Genomic DNA, 20,254 nt, shown 5'->3' on the forward strand with positions numbered 1-20,254 from the left:
TCTCCTTCAATATTTTCGAATTTCTTAATGTCCCCCCTCTCGCTTGGGGCTTCTCTCTATGTGGTTATGCTTTTTCTGGGTGTTTGCTTGGGGTATAGCCGGGTTCACATTAGATATGTACGGTTAAATCTCTGGTTTGCTTATGAGGACTAGAATTTCAGAGCACGGTGACGAAGATAGCTTATCATTCACTGCTGCCAGATGATTCTTTTCTGCGTTCTTTGCAGAATCGACAAGAAATAATTGACTCCGGCGTGTCTGGATGTTTTGATATTTTTTGACGTTGTTTTGACTGTTTAAAATTTTATAAGATTTTCTTCGATGGGGACAACTTTTTTAGGAGTTTGTATTTTGGTCTGATCAATTGTTGACTACAATTAGTCCAGGATCTGATCAGGTAAAAACTATACTTCCCTTGTTTGAGTACGAATCTTTCATTTTGAAGATTCTGTGGAAAAGGTTGACTTGTTATTCATTGATAAATTGCTCTTTCCAGTTAACAAGATATGAAAAATTAACATGCATTAGAATCCTGTCATCACATAATCAAACCGGCTAGCATCTCTTTCAGGGGAACGTCTATTCCTTATGTGGCACTATCTCTAAATTTTTGTTGATTTATATTTTATTCCTTCAATCCATTAGGGTGGAATACATGGTGGTGCCTGCTCACGTCCCCATATGGCTAGTTCTTTTTTTCCCCTTAAGTTATTATGGCAAAAATGCTTCCAAAACAATCATATCCATTCGTGCTGCTAAAGGAATTATGCCAAACGTCATGTTAGCATGTTTTTATATCAAGTATGAATAGGATGCATTTTTTCATTATAATTTCCAGCTGTATGTATTCTACCTTACCATTGCCATACTTCCATCCCAGTTTTTTTCAAAGTGAGAGAGAAGAAAAAAAGAATCAACTTTTCAATACGTGTTGGGTAGTAATGCAGTGACAGGTTCTTTCAAATTATTCTAGAGTTGGAATCTAAGCTTATACTGTTCACCTTGCAATACAATTGATGCCTTTATCACTGTGACTGCCGACTAACTGAAACAAAAAAGCCTTTCCTAACAAAAAAGCCTTTCAAATGCAGTGACAGGTTCTTTCAAATTATTCTAGAGTTGATTGAGTTCTTTATTATGTGTGACTGCAAGTACAGGCAACCTAACAAATGACAAGGAGAGCTCTTTCCTACATCAAATGCTTCTTTTATAAGAATATTAAAAGTAATGTACTTTTAATATTTAACTAATATTGATTCTTTTTTGTGCATACTAGATTACAATATGCCGCGAGGAAGACGTTTCAGAAATATTGAGTTTCAGCACACATCCGTGGGATCTACTTCTGATCGTTCCCAGCAGCCCGATGAGCCCCATACTCAGTCCGGGTCCCAGTCGGAGCACGCTCCACCTGCAGATCGTCCAGACACGGATGACGTGGACGTCCTGGGTAATTTGATTTACAATCCTTTGCCTTTAAATCATTTGCCTTTAAAAAAGTACATTACATATGGCATATTTGATGATTTTGGATATTGGAAGTATTTTGACTTTTTTGGATGTATTCACATTAGACGTGTATGATTCATCCGCTGCGTAAATTAAAAAAAAAAAAAGAGGAACCTTAACACACTAGTTTTGCTTTCTGCCCTCTTAGTAACATGTTCACTCTTCTCATATTCTATTCCCGTATTTTTTTTTAGAAAAGAGATATGTGTAGCTATCATCATTAAAGTTGGGTTAACAACAAAATTGTCTGGTTATTTGTACTTCACTGTGGGAACATTATGACAATATGAAGTTCAACCGTGCTGTTTATGTTAGATCTCTGCATTTGCTACTAGATTAGCATCCATATGATAATGGCAGATGTCTTGGTTGTTTTTTCAGAATTAAACTTGTGGGTGGTGTTGGAACAGGTATGTTCTCTATGGGCCTTCAAATAGTTTGACCTTTCCTTTTGCATCGACTTCTTGTCTGTATCTTTTCCCCTTTCATTTGCATAGGCTTTCGTGAACTGCAGAAGTACCTAAAGAAAAAGTTTCGGGCTGGTCCAATTAGGTCATAAGGACCAAGTTTTCCATGTTTTCATCTGGCTTAGCTCTGATATCATTGTCTATGTTGGACATAATTGCTGGATATTACTGCTGTGGAGGGAAAAGATCCCCTTCCTGACAGGTTTCACTACAAAAAAAGGAAGAAATCCCGATGCTTTTTTTTGTCTCTACCGACGCTTATAAGCGTCGGCGAATTCCCAGCCCACGCTTCACAAAGCGTGGGTCAAACGTCGGGCAGGTGGGCGTGGGTCCGGTTTTTGCCGACGCTAAGAGAAAGCGTCGGCAAAAACAGGACTTTCCCGACGCTAATGAAAGTGTCGAGAAAATACTCAACGCCGACGCTTATAAGCGTCGGCGTTAGCAACCTGTTTTTAAAAAAAAAATTAAAAAAGAAAGAGGGGAACCAGGGCATGGCCGCCATGGACGACGGCGAAACCCTTCTCGCCAGAGGAAGAGAAGGAAGGGGTCTTGGAGGACATTGTAAGGCTCCGTAGCTTTGAGAACTTGAGGAACTTGGAGGTGAACAGGACGGGACGTCGAAAAATCCCGGTCTACGAGGTAAGGAATGCGTCGCTGTTCAGGAAAGGGGAGGTGGGGGATTGCAGGAACCATATGAGTCCCGAGATGGCTCGGAGGATGGATGAAATCACCCAGGAGAAGCTGAAGGGATCTGGTCTCCCCACCCTCGATGGAGCCATGTGGTGGCTGGGCTGGTTCAGACGGCCATGCATGCGAAGCCCAGGCGATCCGGAGGAGCCCTCGAGTGCCCCTGCTTCGAAGCCCAGGCGATCCGGAGGAGCTGGTCGACGACCGCCTTGGCGGCAGGCAAGGTGGGCTTGAAGGCGGAGTGGCGGAGGTCGAGGTTGTGCTCGGCGACGCGGGCCCGCCGCCTCCTCCTCCTCCTCCTCCTCGATCGTGTTCAGATCGATCCCCATCCTCTCCCTCCCAACACCCCACGCCAAAGGTGCAGTAGATAAAGAAATTAGGGGAGAACGGGTGGGGTCTCCGGTGTGGGATTAAAAGAAGAACGTCGGCGGATGGTGGGGTGGGCGGATGGAGCGGCAGAAAATGGAGGGATCGGGGGAGCGGCTGGGTGAAGAAGGAGGGACCTCCGACGACGCTTTAAAGCGTCGTCGTCTCTAAGATCGGGGGAGCCGCTGGGTGAGGGAGGGATCGGGGGAGTTGGAACCAGGCCTTCGACGACGCTTTAAAGCGTCGTCGTCTCCTCCACTATCTAGCGCTCGCCCAAGGCAAATCGGCGTCGTCTTGGAACCAGGCCTTCTCGCTCTGTTCCTTATCCGTTTCCTAATCCTTCCGCCTCTCACCCTCACCCTCACCCCGGCGCTCTCTCTCTCTCTCTCTCTCTCACGTCAACGAAGGAAAAAGCGGAGGAAGAAGAACGGAGGATGAAGTTTTGCAGAGCATCATTTTGTCTTCCTTTTCCTCGTATCATCTCCCGCAGTCAGTAAGGCGATCCGAAAAGGGAGAGAGAGAAAGGAGGAGGAGGAGAGAAGAGTCGGGGGGATGGCGTGCCTGGTGCCGCAGTTCAAGTGCCCCTCCATTTGGCCTCCGACGACGCTTTAAAGCGTCGTCGTATCTTTTGGCCTTCGACGACGCTTTAAAGCGTCGTCGTCTCTAAATTTCACCCGACACTATCAAAAAGCGTCGTCGAGTTTCGACCCTGTTCGAAATTCGCCGACGCTTTTTGATAGCGTCGGCGGGGAAGAGTCGGCAAAAACACAATTTTTTGTAGTGTTTCAGCCTTTCTTGACCATTCTCTTTAAGGTCACTCGACTTTCAGCTTGTTTAAAAGTTGACTTCTTGGATCATGGAAGTAAAACTTAACAGGCTTTTTCATAGAAGAGAATAAGTACACTCTTTTATGTGAGAGACCGGGGCATTTTGCAGCCTTGGATTAACCATGCATGACCTTTTATATCTGATAACTTTATTTTCTGGTAATTGTTACTTTCCTTTTCATCGATGGCGAGAAAAGTACGGTGACCATGCTGCTACCTCTGGCTTTTGTGATGATCAAATTATACAAGAATACGACTGTCTATTTTTGCTCCTTTCTCTGAATGAGAGGATGGGTATATCATACAATACAAACTCCAGCTTTGAGATTTATCACATTGGTTTAAGATCACATATTTAGTTTGAGACATGCACTTCAAGACTGCATCTAGAAAGCAGGTGAGTTTTAAGCAAAATTATATTTAAGGCCATATTGACATGCTACTGGAACATAGATGCTACTGGAACATAGGTGATTTTTCATTCCAGTTCTAACTATTTTGCTTTAAATCATTTGCTTTTAATGACTTATGAGTTCATTGACTTATGGAACATAGATGAGTACCCATTAATAAGTCTGTGGCTCCTAGTGTGAGACACGGGACTGAAGTCGGCAGCCCTCGCCGACTTCAGCCCCGATTCATTTGGGGAAGGAGCCGGAACAGAGGATCGCGTGGGCGATCCTCTCCGGCTCCTCCGGAGGGGTAAACAAGGCAAGGGCGCCGCGAGATCCCCGCGGCGCCCCTCCTAGTCCATCCACGGCCGATTCACGGCCGTGAATCGGCCGTGGATCTCGCTTGACCGCCGCGATTTTCGCGGCGGAGAACCGTTACGATGGGGCTATAAAGCCCCATCTACTCCTTCCCCTAGGGCATCCCGAGCTCCTCCTCCTCCTCCTCCTCTTCTTCCTTCCCTCCTCCTCCTCTCCGACCGGTGTACCCTCCCGACCGAGCGCCGCCGGATCCCCCTCGCGGCCACCCCCTGTTCTGAGACCCATCTCCTTGGGTTCAAGCGTCGCCGCCGCCGCCTGACACTGGATCGATCTTCCCTTGGCCGAGACCCACCACCTCCGTCGACTGCCGGTGAGCTTTCCTCCTTCTTGCCTTCGTTTTCATGCCCAATAACATGATGTTTCTTTCCCTGTTTTGGCCCCATGAACCGAGACCATTCTCGGTTGTTTTCTTCACGCCGGGAGCCGCAGCGGCCGTCGGCCGCCACCATGATCGGCCGGCCATCGATCGGGCGACGGCCCCCAGCCGCCTAGGCCGGCCACCCAGGCCGACCACCCCGTTTTTCCCCCTTCCTCTCTCGGTTTCCATCTCCCCTGTCCATGGGGAGTTTGGGGGAAGAAGGAGGCCCATCACGGGCCAAACTGGGCCCGTTGGGCCCTGTCCATTTCAGGCCCAACTTGGGCCCAGTCCAGCCCGGTTAGGCCCAGTTGGGCCATACCCTATATGGGCCCAATTTGGGTCTATTTGAAATCCGAACCCGAAATCCAGTTCAACGCCGAATCCGAACCCGAACCCGAAACCCAATAGTATTATTTTTGGATTTTCGCTTAGCTCTGAAATTTACAAAGAAATTAATTAAATGTTAACAGGTGAACCTGATCCGCCTGCCTGAAGTAGGAATTAAGCGAGAAGAGGTAAGTGACTTAATACTTCAAGTGTGATTTTCAAATAAATATATTAAATTCTGAAATATGTTTTGTATTTAGTAAAATGGGTCTGGCATTTCATTTGAAAATTTTGCTCTGAAATCCGTAAACTATGACTGAAAAATTTATGAAATCTGTTTTTATATATATATATTCTCAGCATGGCTATGATCTGTTCTGTTCTGTTCTGGCCCCGCCAATGGGGATTATACGTTGGACCTGTCGACTTGTATTCTGTGAGGAACCGGTTTCGACACCGCGCCACCGGTGATTAGAATAGTGGTTTCTGGACACCGTTTCCACCGGTGACTAATAATAGTGGTTTCTGGCACTCTGTGCAACCCATGCCGCTGGGTTACGTGGCCGTAGCCTATCATGTTGAGATTATGATATCAGAGTTTTATAAAAATAAAAAAATGATATTATTTGTGATTTGTTTCAAACATTATCCTGTATTTTGATCTGATATGCTCTGACCCCACTCTGGGGTATTTTGTTGCTTACTGGGCTAGTGTAGCTCATTATTCTGTATTCTCCATTTTTCAGATCCAGAGGCTTGATCGCACGGGATTGGGGAGTGCGTTAGAGATTTCGATGATTCTTCAGTTATTGGCATTTTAGTTAGTTTAGTTTGGACATTTGAATTATGTTGGCATATGTTATTTTGGAATTTTGTAAGACCGCTTTTGAACAATTTAAATAATTATGTTATCTTTGAAAAGCTGTATCTGCTTTGATATGATCTGCTGCCTTGCGCGCCCGTGCGGCCCGCCGTGCGGGCGTGCGGCGTCTGCCGCGCCTCGGGCTCGGGGCGTGACAGATTTGGTGGTATCAGAGCTCAGGTTTAAGATCACTAGGGATTGTAACTGAAACAATTATATTGAGCCTAAGTTTTAGGATTCGTAGGATCCGTCAGAAAGGTTGAGAGATGGGTAGGAACCAGATAAGGGGATAATGTTTATTTATTTTATTAACTATTTCGTATTTTTCTGTTTGGCTGATTTTATAATATCTATATATTTTTACTGAATCAGAATGCCGCCTCGTCGTGTCCGTAGCCTGAATCGGATGGTCAGGGGCCCTCGGGGAAGAGCCCCTACTAACCAAGCGGGCGAGGCACCGCATAACTCAGGGACCCAGGGTCAATCAACTCCAGAAGCTGCCGCCGGAAATCAAACTCGGGTGCTCGAACTGATCGAGGAGGTCGTCGGGTTAGTACGACAACAGAGGCAACAACCTCAGCAACCAGTCCAGCAGGATGTTGCTCCTCCTGAGCAAAGAAGGAGTATAGCAGAATTCAAGAGAATGGCACCTTCGGCTTTTAAAGGCACCACTAGTCCTCAAGAGGCCGAAACCTGGATAAATGAAATGGAGAAAGCCTTCAGGGCAATGGAGTGCACCGATGAAGAGAAGGTCAGATTTGCCACCTATATGCTTCAGGACCGAGCTCATCATTGGTGGATGTCTGTGGAGCGCACATTGGCACCCGAGCATGAGGCGCTTACCTGGCAGAGATTCCGCACAGCATTCTACTCCAAGTATTTTCCCTCCAGTCGCCTGAGGGAGCTAGAGAGGGAATTTCTCAATCTGAATCAAGGAACTATGACTGTGGATGAGTATGAGGCAGAGTTTGACAGGCTATCTCGGTTTGCTCCCACCCTCGTCATGGATGCAGAGTCTCGGATGAGGAGATTTGAAGAAGGATTGAAGCCTCACTTACGTCGGAGTTTGGCCGCAATAAACTCCACAAACTATGATGATCTGGTAGACAGGGCTAAGAATCTGGAAATTGTCTGGAAAGAAACCTATGATGCCAAAGATAAGAAACAAAAGAAGAGAAGCAGAGATTATGATGCTCGCAGTGGACAGAATTCTAGCAAAACTGCAAAATCACATAACCAATCTTGGCAATCAGGGAAGCAAGGATCTGATGGAAAGACTATTCAGCAAGAGAAGCAGAAGTGTGATGCATGTGGTGGTATGCATAAGACTGAACACTGTAGACGATTATCTGGTGCTTGTTTTAGATGCGGCCAGCAGGGTCATAAGGTAGCTGAGTGTCCTCAACAGGACCTTCGATCAGTTCAGAGGCCTCAAACTTCAAGAAACCAGCAAGTGCAAGCTTCTCCTGCTCCGGCTCAGTCAGCTCAGCCTTCTTCTCCTAAGCAGCAGAAAGGGGGGAGACTGCGCACACAGGGTCGTATTTATGCACTGACTCAGCAGGATGCTCAGGCATCCAACACGGTGGTGTCAGGTACATTGCCAGTTGCTTCTGTTTATGCTCATACACTATTTGATTCTGGTGCTACGCATTCCTTTGTGTCATCTACATTTGTGCAAAAACATGATCTGCCTTGTGTGCAATTAGAGTATGATCTGCATGTTAGCACTCCTGCAGGGAGTGGGATGATTGGTAATCAGGTCTGCAAGACTTGTCCAATTTGGATTGTAGGTAGAGACTTGCCTGCTGATTTAATAGTTATAGATATGCATGACTTTGACATAATCCTCGGTATGGACTGGTTAGCATCACAATTTGCCACCATTAATTGCCATGAGAAACGGATAAACTTTCAGATCCCCGGAGATACCGAATTCAGCTTCGTAGGGAGTGGTGCTTATACCTCCCCTCGAGTTGTCTCCGCTATGCAAATTAAGCGGCTGCTTAGAAAGGGGAGTATGGCGTATATTGCCACAGTGGTTGACACCAGACAATCAGATCAAAGATTGGAAGATATTCGAGTAGTGAATGAATACCCTGATGTCTTTCCGGAAGACCTTCCTGGCTTGCCACCAGATAGAGAAATTGAATTTGCAATTGATTTAATTCCTGGTACCACACCAATCTCTAAGACCCCCTATAGAATGGCTCCAGCTGAAATGAAAGAATTAAAGGAGCAGTTGCAGGATCTTCTTGATAAGGGTTTCATCAGACCTAGTGTTTCACCTTGGGGAGCTCCAGTCTTATTTGTAAAGAAGAAGGATGGTAGTATGAGATTATGTATTGATTATCGAGAGATAAATAAAGCAACAATAAAGAACAAGTATCCTCTACCAAGAATTGATGACTTATTTGATCAGTTAAAGAGTGCTCAGATATTCTCTAAAATTGATCTTCGTTCTGGGTACCATCAATTAAAGATAAGGGCTGAAGATGTGCCTAAAACTGCTTTTCGTACTCGCTATGGGCACTATGAATTTTTGGTCATGCCTTTTGGACTGACAAATGCCCCTGCAGCTTTTATGGATCTGATGAACAGGGTGTTCAGACCCTTTCTGGACAAATTTGTAGTAGTCTTTATTGATGATATCTTGATCTATTCTGGGAGCCAGGCCGAGCACGAGCAACATTTGAGGTTAGTACTGGAAACCCTAAGACAAGAGCAGTTGTATGGTAAGTTGAAGAAAAGTGAATTCTGGCTAGACAGTGTGATGTTCCTAGGGCATGTAATATCTAAAGAGGGTATCTATGTGGATCCAAAGAAGATCGAGGCAGTGGTCAACTGGAGCAGACCCAATAGTGTTACTGAGATTCGCAGCTTCTTGGGCCTAGCAGGATATTATAGACGATTTGTTGAGAATTTTTCCTCTATTGCTGCATCTTTGACTCGATTAACTCGTAAAGGAGTTAAGTTTGAGTGGTCAGATAAATGTGAACAGAGCTTCCAGGAGCTTAAGCAACGTTTGGTGTCCGCTCCCATCCTTACCCTTCCCTCTAGTGGCGAAGGTTATACCATCTACAGTGATGCCTCAAAGAAAGGATTGGGTTGTGTACTGATGCAGAATGATAAGGTTATTGCATATGCTTCCCGACAATTAAAGTCATATGAGGAGAACTACCCCGTTCATGATCTGGAACTTGCTGCTGTTGTGTTTGCATTAAAAATTTGGAGACATTATTTATATGGTGAATCTTGTAAGGTGTACACTGATCACAAAAGTTTGAAATACCTTTTTACCCAGAAGGAACTAAACATGAGACAGAGAAGATGGTTAGAGTTACTGAAGGATTATGATTTGTCTATTCATTACCATCCGGGAAAAGCTAATGTCGTAGCAGATGCACTGAGCAGAAAATCCACTGGTAGTATTGCTGCCTTACTCACCTCTCAGAGGAAAATTCTGGAAGATCTGAGGAGAGCAGAAATTGAGGTATGTTGGCATGACTCCGATGCACAATTGGCAAACTTACATGTCCAACCTACCTTGATAGAGAGGATCAGGATTGCTCAAGCAGATGACCCTCAGTTGCAAAAGCTTAGAAGTGATATTGAATCAGGTTCTCAATCAGAATTCAGACTTCATGAGGATGGATCATTGAGATACAGGAACAGAATGTGTATTCCAAATGACTCCGATTTAAAGAATGAAATTATGAAGGAAGCTCATAATACTGGATATACAGTGCATCCTGGGGGTACTAAGATGTATAAGGATTTGAAAGGTACATTTTGGTGGAATAATATGAAGAGAGAAATTGCACAATTTGTGGCTCGGTGTTTGACATGTCAGCAAGTTAAAGCAGAGCATCAAAGACCGGCAGGGTTGTTGCAGCCCCTACCACTTCCTGAATGGAAGTGGGAACACATCACTATGGACTTCGTCTTCGGGTTGCCTCGCACTCTTAAAGGTTATGATGCTATATGGGTGATTGTGGACAGATTGACAAAGTCGGCACACTTTTTGGCATTCAAAGTAGGAATGACCTTGGAAAAGTTTGCAGAGCTCTACATTGAACAAATAGTGAGGTTGCATGGGGTACCCGTATCCATTGTTTCCGATAGGGACTCGCGGTTTGTATCTCACTTTTGGAGTAGTTTGCATAAAGCCTTGGGGACCACTCTGAGCTTCAGCACAGCTTTCCACCCTCAGACTGATGGCCAATCAGAAAGAACCATTCAGACCTTGGAAGATATGCTAAGAGCTTGTGTAATGAATATGAAAGGTTCTTGGGACCGTCACTTGCCTTTGGTTGAGTTTGCATATAATAACAGTTACCAGGCAAGTATTCAAATGGCACCTTATGAGGCTCTATATGGAAGAAAGTGTAGATCACCTATCTGTTGGGATGATGTTGGTGAAAGAAAAATTATGGGCCCCGAGATTGTGCAACAAACAGTAGAGAAGATCCAGCTGATCAGGGAACGCCTCCGGATAGCTCAGAGCAGACAGAAAAGTTATGCAGATAATAGAAGAAGGGAATTGAAATTTCAGGTCGGAGATCATGTGTTTCTGAAAGTGTCTCCTACTAAAGGGGTGATGCGATTTGGAATACGCGGAAAACTTAGTCCACGCTATGTCGGCCCCTTTGAGATTCTGGAAAGAGTAGGAGCAGTGGCTTACAAATTGGCACTTCCACCTTCACTGTCTGGAGTTCACAATGTTTTTCATGTTTCCATGCTAAGAAAGTATATTCCAGATATGAGCCATGTGGTAGAAGTGGCTCCCTTGCAGCTTAGAGAAGATTTGACATATCCTGAGCAGCCTGTACGTGTGATTGATAGAAAAGAGCAAGTGTTGAGGAGGCGCACGATTCCTTATGTTAAGATCCAGTGGAGCCATCACTCAGAACGAGAGGCCACGTGGGAGCTGGAGGACGAGATGAAGGAAAAATATCCGGACCTTTTTGCAAGCTAAGGTATGTTAAATTTCGAGGACGAAATTTTTTAGGGGGGAAGAATGTGAGACACGGGACTGAAGTCGGCAGCCCTCGCCGACTTCAGCCCCGATTCATTTGGGGAAGGAGCCGGAACAGAGGATCGCGTGGGCGATCCTCTCCGGCTCCTCCGGAGGGGTAAACAAGGCAAGGGCGCCGCGAGATCCCCGCGGCGCCCCTCCTAGTCCATCCACGGCCGATTCACGGCCGTGAATCGGCCGTGGATCTCGCTTGACCGCCGCGATTTTCGCGGCGGAGAACCGTTACGATGGGGCTATAAAGCCCCATCTACTCCTTCCCCTAGGGCATCCCGAGCTCCTCCTCCTCTTCTTCCTTCCCTCCTCCTCCTCTCCGACCGGTGTACCCTCCCGACCGAGCGCCGCCGGATCCCCCTCGCGGCCACCCCCTGTTCTGAGACCCATCTCCTTGGGTTCAAGCGTCGCCGCCGCCGCCTGACACTGGATCGATCTTCCCTTGGCCGAGACCCACCACCTCTGTCGACTGCCGGTGAGCTTTCCTCCTTCTTGCCTTCGTTTTCATGCCCAATAACATGATGTTTCTTTCCCTGTTTTGGCCTCATGAACCGAGACCATTCTCGGTTGTTTTCTTCACGCCGGGAGCCGCAGCGGCCGTCGGCCGCCACCATGATCGGCCGGCCATCGATCGGGCGACGGCCCCCAGCCGCCTAGGCCGGCCACCCAGGCCGACCACCCCGTTTTTCCCCCTTCCTCTCTCGGTTTCCATCTCCCCTGTCCATGGGAAGTTTGGGGGAAGAAGGAGGCCCATCACGGGCCAAACTGGGCCCGTTGGGCCCTGTCCATTTCAGGCCCAACTTGGGCCCAGTCCAGCCCGGTTAGGCCCAGTTGGGCCATACCCTATATGGGCCCAATTTGGGTCTATTTGAAATCCGAACCCGAAATCCAGTTCAACGCCGAATCCGAACCCGAACCCGAAACCCAATAGTATTATTTTTGGATTTTCGCTTAGCTCTGAAATTTACAAAGAAATTAATTAAATGTTAACAGGTGAACCTGATCCGCCTGCCTGAAGTAGGAATTAAGCGAGAAGAGGTAAGTGACTTAATACTTCAAGTGTGATTTTCAAATAAATATATTAAATTCTGAAATATGTTTTGTATTTAGTAAAATGGGTCTGGCATTTCATTTGAAAATTTTGCTCTGAAATCCGTAAACTATGACTGAAAAATTTATGAAATCTGTTTTTATATATATATATTCTCAGCATGGCTATGATCTGTTCTGTTCTGTTCTGGCCCCGCCAATGGGGATTATACGTTGGACCTGTCGACTTGTATTCTGTGAGGAACCGGTTTCGACACCGCGCCACCGGTGATTAGAATAGTGGTTTCTGGACACCGTTTCCACCGGTGACTAATAATAGTGGTTTCTGGCACTCTGTGCAACCCATGCCGCTGGGTTACGTGGCCGTAGCCTATCATGTTGAGATTATGATATCAGAGTTTTATAAAAACAAAAAAATGATATTATTTGTGATTTGTTTCAAACATTATCCTGTATTTTGATCTGATATGCTCTGACCCCACTCTGGGGTATTTTGTTGCTTACTGGGCTAGTGTAGCTCATTATTCTGTATTCTCCATTTTTCAGATCCAGAGGCTTGATCGCACGGGATTGGGGAGTGCGTTAGAGATTTCGATGATTCTTCAGTTATTGGCATTTTAGTTAGTTTAGTTTGGACATTTGAATTATGTTGGCATATGTTATTTTGGAATTTTGTAAGACCGCTTTTGAACAATTTAAATAATTATGTTATCTTTGAAAAGCTGTATCTGCTTTGATATGATCTGCTGCCTTGCGCGCCCGTGCGGCCCGCCGTGCGGGCGTGCGGCGTCTGCCGCGCCTCGGGCTCGGGGCGTGACACCTAGTGACAATAACAACAGTTGATCAACAGTACTGGGCTGAAGAAAATCCAGAGATGTAGAGCCCCCTAACACCAATCAACGGAACCTGAAAAATATAGAAAAAGAAGGATCCCATCCTTTCAGAAATTTGAGGAACAACATATCATAACCCGACCACCACCTGTTGTGGCAAAACCCCATACTAATCCAAGAGGATGGTGTCAATATGAGCATCTGTTTCAATACAGTCACAGCCTTCATTACCATATCCAAGATAGTTGGCTGTAACAAATCCTGCATGTAAGACCCAGATAGATAACAACAATAGGATCGAAAGAAAAACTACATTGTCCTGGGCTGTTCATTACAGTGTCCAAGAGAAAGAAATGTAACAAAACCTGCATATAAGACCCAAAAACTGGCATCTAGTTCATTCCAGTTTCAAGAAAAGTAAGTTCATTCCAGTTTTAACTATTTTGCTTTAAATCATTTGCTTTTAATGGCTAGATGTTCATTCCAGTTCTAACTATTTTAAATCATTTACCTTTAATGGACTTGTTATTTTATAGATGGACTGGGGAGAGTGAGGAGAACACGAGGGCCCACTCGAGCACGGGACGTATGGAGCCTACCTGAGGATGAGAAGATTGTCGTCCATTGCAACGAACTGGGGCAGCCCATCAATAATGCTGCAAGCATTTTATCAACTTTTTTAGGATCGGTTGCGCGGAAGGGACAATTGTGTCCACTCAACTATACGAAATGGAACGAAATGCTTCCTTCGTATAAGGTTGAGCTTCTTAGAGTTGTTGAGGTAAAGAATTGAATTTGCTTACTATCTTCAATTATTTTTTGATTTAACATTGATATAACATTTTTGACTTTGATGTAGACAAAGTTTGTCCTGCCTGCAAATAGCCATGATTGGGTGCTGAAGTCCGTCAACCGCAAATGGAAAGAATATAAGGCGAAGCTAAAGGCGGATTGGAAGCACGAGGGCATGACTGAAGAGGAGGTGGCCCGTGTTTGTCCTCCAGATGTAATCTCTCATCAGTGGAGGGAGCTTGTCCACTACTGATTTTCCGAGAGAGCTCAGGTTGTGTATATTTTTTCAATACCTTAGATTGTATTTACTATTAATATAGATTAAAAATTAATACATTTTATGCATTACATTGTTTATTGTTTTTCGGGGAAGACATATTCCAATATTGGTAGAGCTGCTCGAGCATCACAGACTGTTCCTCACACTTCAGGCTCCATGAGTTATGCGAGGCGTAGAGCTGAATTCGTAAGCTTTCTTGAAATAATTTAAATTTATTTTAAATTATTCTATCATATAGCATGTATACTCTTGAAATATACTTTTTGTTGTAGGTGGATGATAATGGGAGGGAGCCTGGTAGGGTGGAGTTTTATAGGATGACTCACACCCACCGAGATGGCAGCTTTGTCCGAGAGGAGTCAAGAGATATAGTTGTATGTATTCATCTTTGACTTGTGCTGTATTTTTTTTTGGTTCTATTATTCGCATACATTAATTTGATTTTTTTTTGGAGAGATATAGGATAGGGCAACAAATCTTATTTCGGAGCGCGTCGGGGGGTCATCATCATCCGACGCGACCCATAATATTGAAGCTGAAGTGCTCGCTGAATTGATGGGCCCAGAGCATTATGGTCGAGTGAGGGGTTACGGCGTTGGAGTTACCCCCACTCAGTTGTCTTCAGTGGGCACATATACAAGAAATGCCAGAGAATCTAGTAACACTGCAGAAGTTCGTCGGCTTCAAGCAACTATTGATGAGTTGAAGCAAAATCAAGCAAATTTGCAGTCTCAGCATACGAATATTTCTTCCATGTTACAACGGTTTCTCCCTTCTCAGGTAAATAACTATATGTATTTTAATATTTTACATATTATCAATTATGATATATGAGTTAATGTATCACATTATTCTTAACTTCTAAAGTTTTTTTTTATTTTTTTTGTAGATTCCTGATACTTCAAACGCTAGTAGAGATGATGATGGAGCTGAATCCCGTCCCTGATGCATTCTAGATTATCTTTTATGAGTTTGATATGTATATGTTTCTGCTTTTTTAGAGTACATTGTAATTTGCTTTTTCAGAGTACATTGTAATTTGCTTTTTTAGAGTACATTGTAATTTGTATGGCAGCTTTTCTGATACATGACTCAAAAATATGGAGTTTTAATCAGATATATCAATATTCATATTTTGAATGATCTGAGTATTTGTGTCAATGTCTCAATGTAATACAGGTTCATATTGTTATAATATATGTTTTGTAATTTGTATTTTACAATACGGATTATTGTTTTATTTTTTTTTAAAAAAAGACAATTCCCGACGCTTTTAAGCGTCGGTAAAAAAGGTCGGGGCACCACCGGCACGCTTGTGCCGACGCTTCAAAAGCATCGGCAATTGAGCAATTGCCGACGCTTAAAAGCGTCGGGGAAAGGTAATTCCGACGACGCTTTAAAGCGTCGAAAAAACATGGATTTACCGACGCAAAAAAGCGTCGGGGAAAACGCTTTTTTTGCGGTAAAGCCATGTTTCTGGCATGTTTTTGCCGACGCTTTATAAGCGTCGGCAAAAACTTTTGCCACTCTCGTATATGCGACGCTTTGCCAACGCTTGGCGATTCGTCGGGGGTGTTTTAGCCGACGCTAATTAGCGTCGCCAAAGCTCAACGAAAGCGTCGGCTAAAGTCCTTTTTCCTGTAGTGGTATCATTCTATGCATTATATATTTTATTTCATAGGAAAACTTAATTTACATGCAATGAAAATGCCATGTCATGATTATGCTCTATCAATTATTCAGGGAGAAGTATGATCCATGTGTTTCACTAAAATTAGCAAGAAAGTTGGCACAAGATAGTAAGGCTGCAATGCCGACTTATCAGAAAAGTGTTTTAATAGATCCTCATGTAAGAGAGATCTACTCGCATTATAATTAAGGCTGCAAATGGGTCGGCCCGACCCGCGTAGACCCGACCCGGCCCGATCCGCGTAGATCCGACCCGATCCGAATTTTAGGACCCGCGGGTCTGGGTCGGGTTCTAAAATTGGCCTCGAATTATTTTTTGGGTCGGGTCTGGGTTTACTGAACGGACCCGACCCGATCCAAATGGACCCGAAGAGAGAGAGAGAGAGAGAGAGAGAGAGAGAGAGGGGGGGAAAGCAAAAGAGAGTTTTTTTTTTTTTTTTTTTGTATTATTGGTCCGTCAGGATCCTCTCTCGATCTATTACACTGTTGATACCTATGGTGTCTCAGTAACTGCCTTTTTTTTTTTCTTTCTGTGTTTTGGTTTTTGTTTTTTTAACTTTTGCAGGGAGGAAGTGAGGGAACACTGAACTGAATATGGGTCATGTGCCAGTTTTCTGCAATGGGATTGGATTTTGGAAGAAGGTCTGGGATTTTTTTTGTCCTCGTCAGAGGGGAACTGGGAGACACCAAGTTCCGTCCAATCAGTCATATAGACAAAAAATAGTGTGATATGAAATTTGGCTTGTAGGCCGACTTAGTAAGTCATGGGTCATCTGTTCTGATTGGAGGTCAATTGCAAGTCTTTCAAGTCATGGGTGACCCAGCACCTCATAATTATGATATGACCAAATTAGATTTGTCCAAATTCTTTCTCAAAGGCACAAAAAAATGGATTCGATTCGGACCCGAACCCAACCCGACTCGGACCCGAACCCGATCCGGACCCGACTCGGATCCGACCCGATCCGACCCAACCCGATCTTCAACTGGATCGAGTCTGGGTCCAAAATTAGGATCCGAACAAAAAACCGGATCGGATCGAGGTCACCCAGGATCCGACCCGACCCGATCCATTTGCACCCCTAATTATAATTATCCATATGTAAATTATTAAGAGGCACTATTCAAGAATTGAACCTAAAATATTTAATTACTGAGCGGGGTATGACTATCGGAGCTAAGCCCTAATTCATGCACCATAATGTATCTTAATCCTATATCCAAATCTCAAAGAAATTATATAGAAGCTAACACATAAGAGGAGGTTGGAGAAGTCGGGAGGTCTAGGAGGTTGGAATAGCTAGGACGACAAAGAAGGAGGCAGAAGTGGAAGAGGAGATAAAGACAAAAAGGGCAAAGAGACGGTTGGAGTTTTTCGGCGACAGAAGCAAAAGCAACTTCTATGGGTACCCAAAGAGTAATAGCAGTAAGTAGGAGCCAACCACCAATCTTTCTAAGCTAGCAGACTATATGATATGGCCTTGTCTATTGAACCAGCCTTGATTCCTTTCCATGTGCAAGCAATTGTGAACCTTCCTTTCTAGAGTTTGTATGTTTAGAAACTGGCTCTAGAAATTTCTTTTTTTTTTTTTTTTTTTTGAGAAGTGAGACTAATTCTATCATTGCCGAGTGCAGATAGCATAGATTTGATGAATTGTTGCCCAAGCAAAGGGATGGAAATCTTCTTATATGATGTCATTTGATGCTAACTTTCTTCATCTCACCTAACAAATTCCTTAATTAGTTCGTGGACTCCAATCCTTGTACATGCTATTTCAAACATCTTTCTTTTTCTACCTTCCTTGCTGTGTGGAGAAAGAATTATGCTCAAAGTGGAGAATGTGGCATGTTCTTTATGTAAATCCACTGATTACACCCCTTAAACCTGTTGTTTGCTTCAAGCTTTGCACCCTTAACTTTTCCTTTAGCCTTATTCTCTCTTTTGCCTTCTAAACAAGCAAGCATTTAATTCCAGAAACCATCACCGGCCACCTTAAATCCCCCCCAGGACATGTAATCCTTCCGTGCGGTTTCAGCCTTTGCGAGACCGAACAAGAGGGAGAGAGTGAGGATGGTGGCCTTGAAGGTATTTGGACAGCCAACATCCACAGATGTTGCCAGGGTGCTGACATGCCTCTTCGAGAAGAACTTGGACTTCCAACTCATTCGTACCGACAAGTTCAAGGGAGAGCCAGTGGTCCCTGAGTTTCTTAGGCTACAGGCAAGTCATTTTGATAATTCTATCCTCACATTTCTTCACCTGAAATTAAAAAAAAAAAAAAACAAACTACTGCCTCACATTTCTTCAAGTTGTAGTAATACTAGTGTAGCACTGCAAAGATAACTACTGCTGGTTCTTCCATTCAAATTAGCAGGATCCTACTGGTCAAGTAATCTTTAAAGATGGGAAGTTCATGATTTTTGTTGGTAAGTTGTCCCCAGATACTTTCTTATGTATTGATTTTGTATGGGAATCCAATTAACATCCAAAGGCAATGTGGTTCTTTCATGCTTCCAGATTCAAGAGATGCTTGCAGGCACATTTCGGAGAAGTACCCTGATATGGGAAACAAGACCCTTTTTGGAACTGGTGTTCTCGAGAGGGCAACGATTGAACAGTGGCTGCAAGCAGAAGCTCGGATGTTTGACCCTCCAAGCTCAACTCTAGTCTTCCATCTGGCCTTCGCAACACCATTAGGCTTGCATCCTGATCAATCTTTGATCGAGAGAAATGAGAAGAAGCTGGCCGATGTTCTTGACATCTATGAAAGTAGGCTGGGAGAGGACGAGTACTTGGCAGGGGATGAATTCACGCTGGCCGACCTCTCACACCTCCCCAACGCACACTACCTTGTTACCAAGACAGAGAGGGGACGCAAGCTTTTCACTTCAAGGAAGAATGTGGCGAGGTGGTGGAAAGCAATCTCGGATCGGCCTTCATGGAAGCGGGTGGTCCAAATTCAGAGTGAGCATCCAAGTCCACTGGAGAAATTGGAGAACTAGAGTTTCATTTGGATGACTTTGTTTGCTGTGTGGTTTGGCTTCCCTTCATGTTGCGGCTTCCTTTTTTTGTTGTGTGTTTGTTACTATGCAAGTCTTCTTGACCTGCATCTGTCATGGATAAAGATCTTCTGTATCTCACAAAAAATTAAAAATAAGAAAAAGGAGTGTTAAGAATAATAAGATATTGTGGAGACAAATATTCCCCTGAGCTAAATATGTGAGGTCGCAATATGAGCATAGGGTTCGTACAAGTAGTAACATCTTGCATGTATCATTCTATGCATTATATATTTTATTTCATAGAAAAACTTATTTTACACGCAATGAACATGCTATGTCAAGATTATGCACTATCAATTATTCAGGGAGAAGTATGATCCATGCGTTTCACTGAAATTAGCAAGAAAGTTGGCACAAGATAGTAAGGCTGCAATGCCGACTTGTCAGAAAAGTGCTTCAATAGATCACCTAAGTACGTCTACGTCTGGCTCTAGCGCAGCGACATTTAGAAATCCTCATTCACTTCTTACCAACCCTATCAGAGATCAAGCAAAGACCTGTCACGCCCCGAGCCCGAGGCACGGTAGACGCCGCTCGCCCGCACGGCGGGCCGCACAGGCATGCAAGGCATCGGAACATATCGGAGCAATCACAGATGTTCAAAATTGACATAAATAATTAAAGTCATTCAAAAGCAGTCTTACAAAATTCCAAAATAACATTTGCTAACATAATTTGAATGTCCAAACTAATCTAACTAAAATGCCAATAACCGAAGAAATCATCGAAAAATCTAACGCACTCCCCAATCCCGTGCGATCAAGCTTCTGGATCTGAAAAACAGAGAAAATAAAATAATGAGCTACACTAGCCCAGTAAGCAACGAAATACCCCAAAATGGGGTCAGAGCATATCAGATCAAAATACAGGATAATGTCTGGAATAAATCATAAATAACATCGTTTTGCTGTTTTCAAAACTTATTAATATTTTTTCGAAAACTCTGATACCAGAATCTCAACATGATAGGCTACGACCATGTGACCTAGTGGCGTGGGTTGCACAGAGTGCCAGAAACCACTATTGTTAGTCACCGGTGGCAACGGTGTCCAGAAACCACTATTCTAATCACCGATGGCGCGGTGTTGAAACTTGTTCCTCACAGATTACAAGTCGACAGGTCCAACGTATAATCCCTATTGGCGGGGCCAAAATAGAACAGAATAGATTATAGCCATGCTGAGAATGCATATATATAAAAATAGATTTCATAAACTGTACAGTCATATTTTATGGATTTCAGAGCATATAACATGATTTTCAAATAAAATTTAACATGCCATACTCATTTTATTGAATACAAAACATATGTCGAAACTTAATCAGTTTATCAAACAATTTGGAAATC

The 20,254-nt window shown here is 44.0% G+C and overlaps 2 protein-coding genes and 1 long non-coding RNA gene across 3 annotated transcripts; 2 read left to right on the forward strand and 1 right to left on the reverse strand.

Moving 5' to 3' along the window:
* Window positions 1–1,130: 1,130 nt before the first annotated feature.
* Window positions 1,131–14,285, forward strand: LOC120105986. The gene is made up of 3 exons (XM_039118798.1): window positions 1,131–1,450; window positions 13,619–13,863; window positions 13,942–14,285. The coding sequence occupies exons 1-3, from the start codon at window positions 1,285–1,287 to the stop codon at window positions 14,125–14,127; spliced, it is 597 nt and encodes a 198-aa protein (XP_038974726.1). The 5' UTR covers window positions 1,131–1,284; the 3' UTR covers window positions 14,128–14,285.
* Window positions 4,116–13,623, reverse strand: LOC120105987. Its single transcript, XR_005508235.1, has 2 exons — window positions 13,070–13,623; window positions 4,116–4,440 (listed from the first exon to the last, which is right to left on the reverse strand). It is a non-coding gene; the product is annotated as an uncharacterized LOC120105987 (long non-coding RNA).
* Window positions 14,286–17,813: 3,528 nt separating the features above from the next.
* LOC113461816 (glutathione S-transferase F10-like) lies at window positions 17,814–19,050 on the forward strand. Its single transcript, XM_039118799.1, has 3 exons — window positions 17,814–18,064; window positions 18,219–18,270; window positions 18,362–19,050. The coding sequence occupies exons 1-3, from the start codon at window positions 17,915–17,917 to the stop codon at window positions 18,844–18,846; spliced, it is 687 nt and encodes a 228-aa protein (XP_038974727.1). The 5' UTR covers window positions 17,814–17,914; the 3' UTR covers window positions 18,847–19,050.
* The last annotated feature ends 1,204 nt before the right edge of the window (window positions 19,051–20,254 follow it).

The sequence above is a fragment of the Phoenix dactylifera genome, unplaced genomic scaffold (assembly GCF_009389715.1).
Source record: "Phoenix dactylifera cultivar Barhee BC4 unplaced genomic scaffold, palm_55x_up_171113_PBpolish2nd_filt_p 000414F, whole genome shotgun sequence".
NCBI lineage: Eukaryota > Viridiplantae > Streptophyta > Magnoliopsida > Arecales > Arecaceae > Phoenix > Phoenix dactylifera.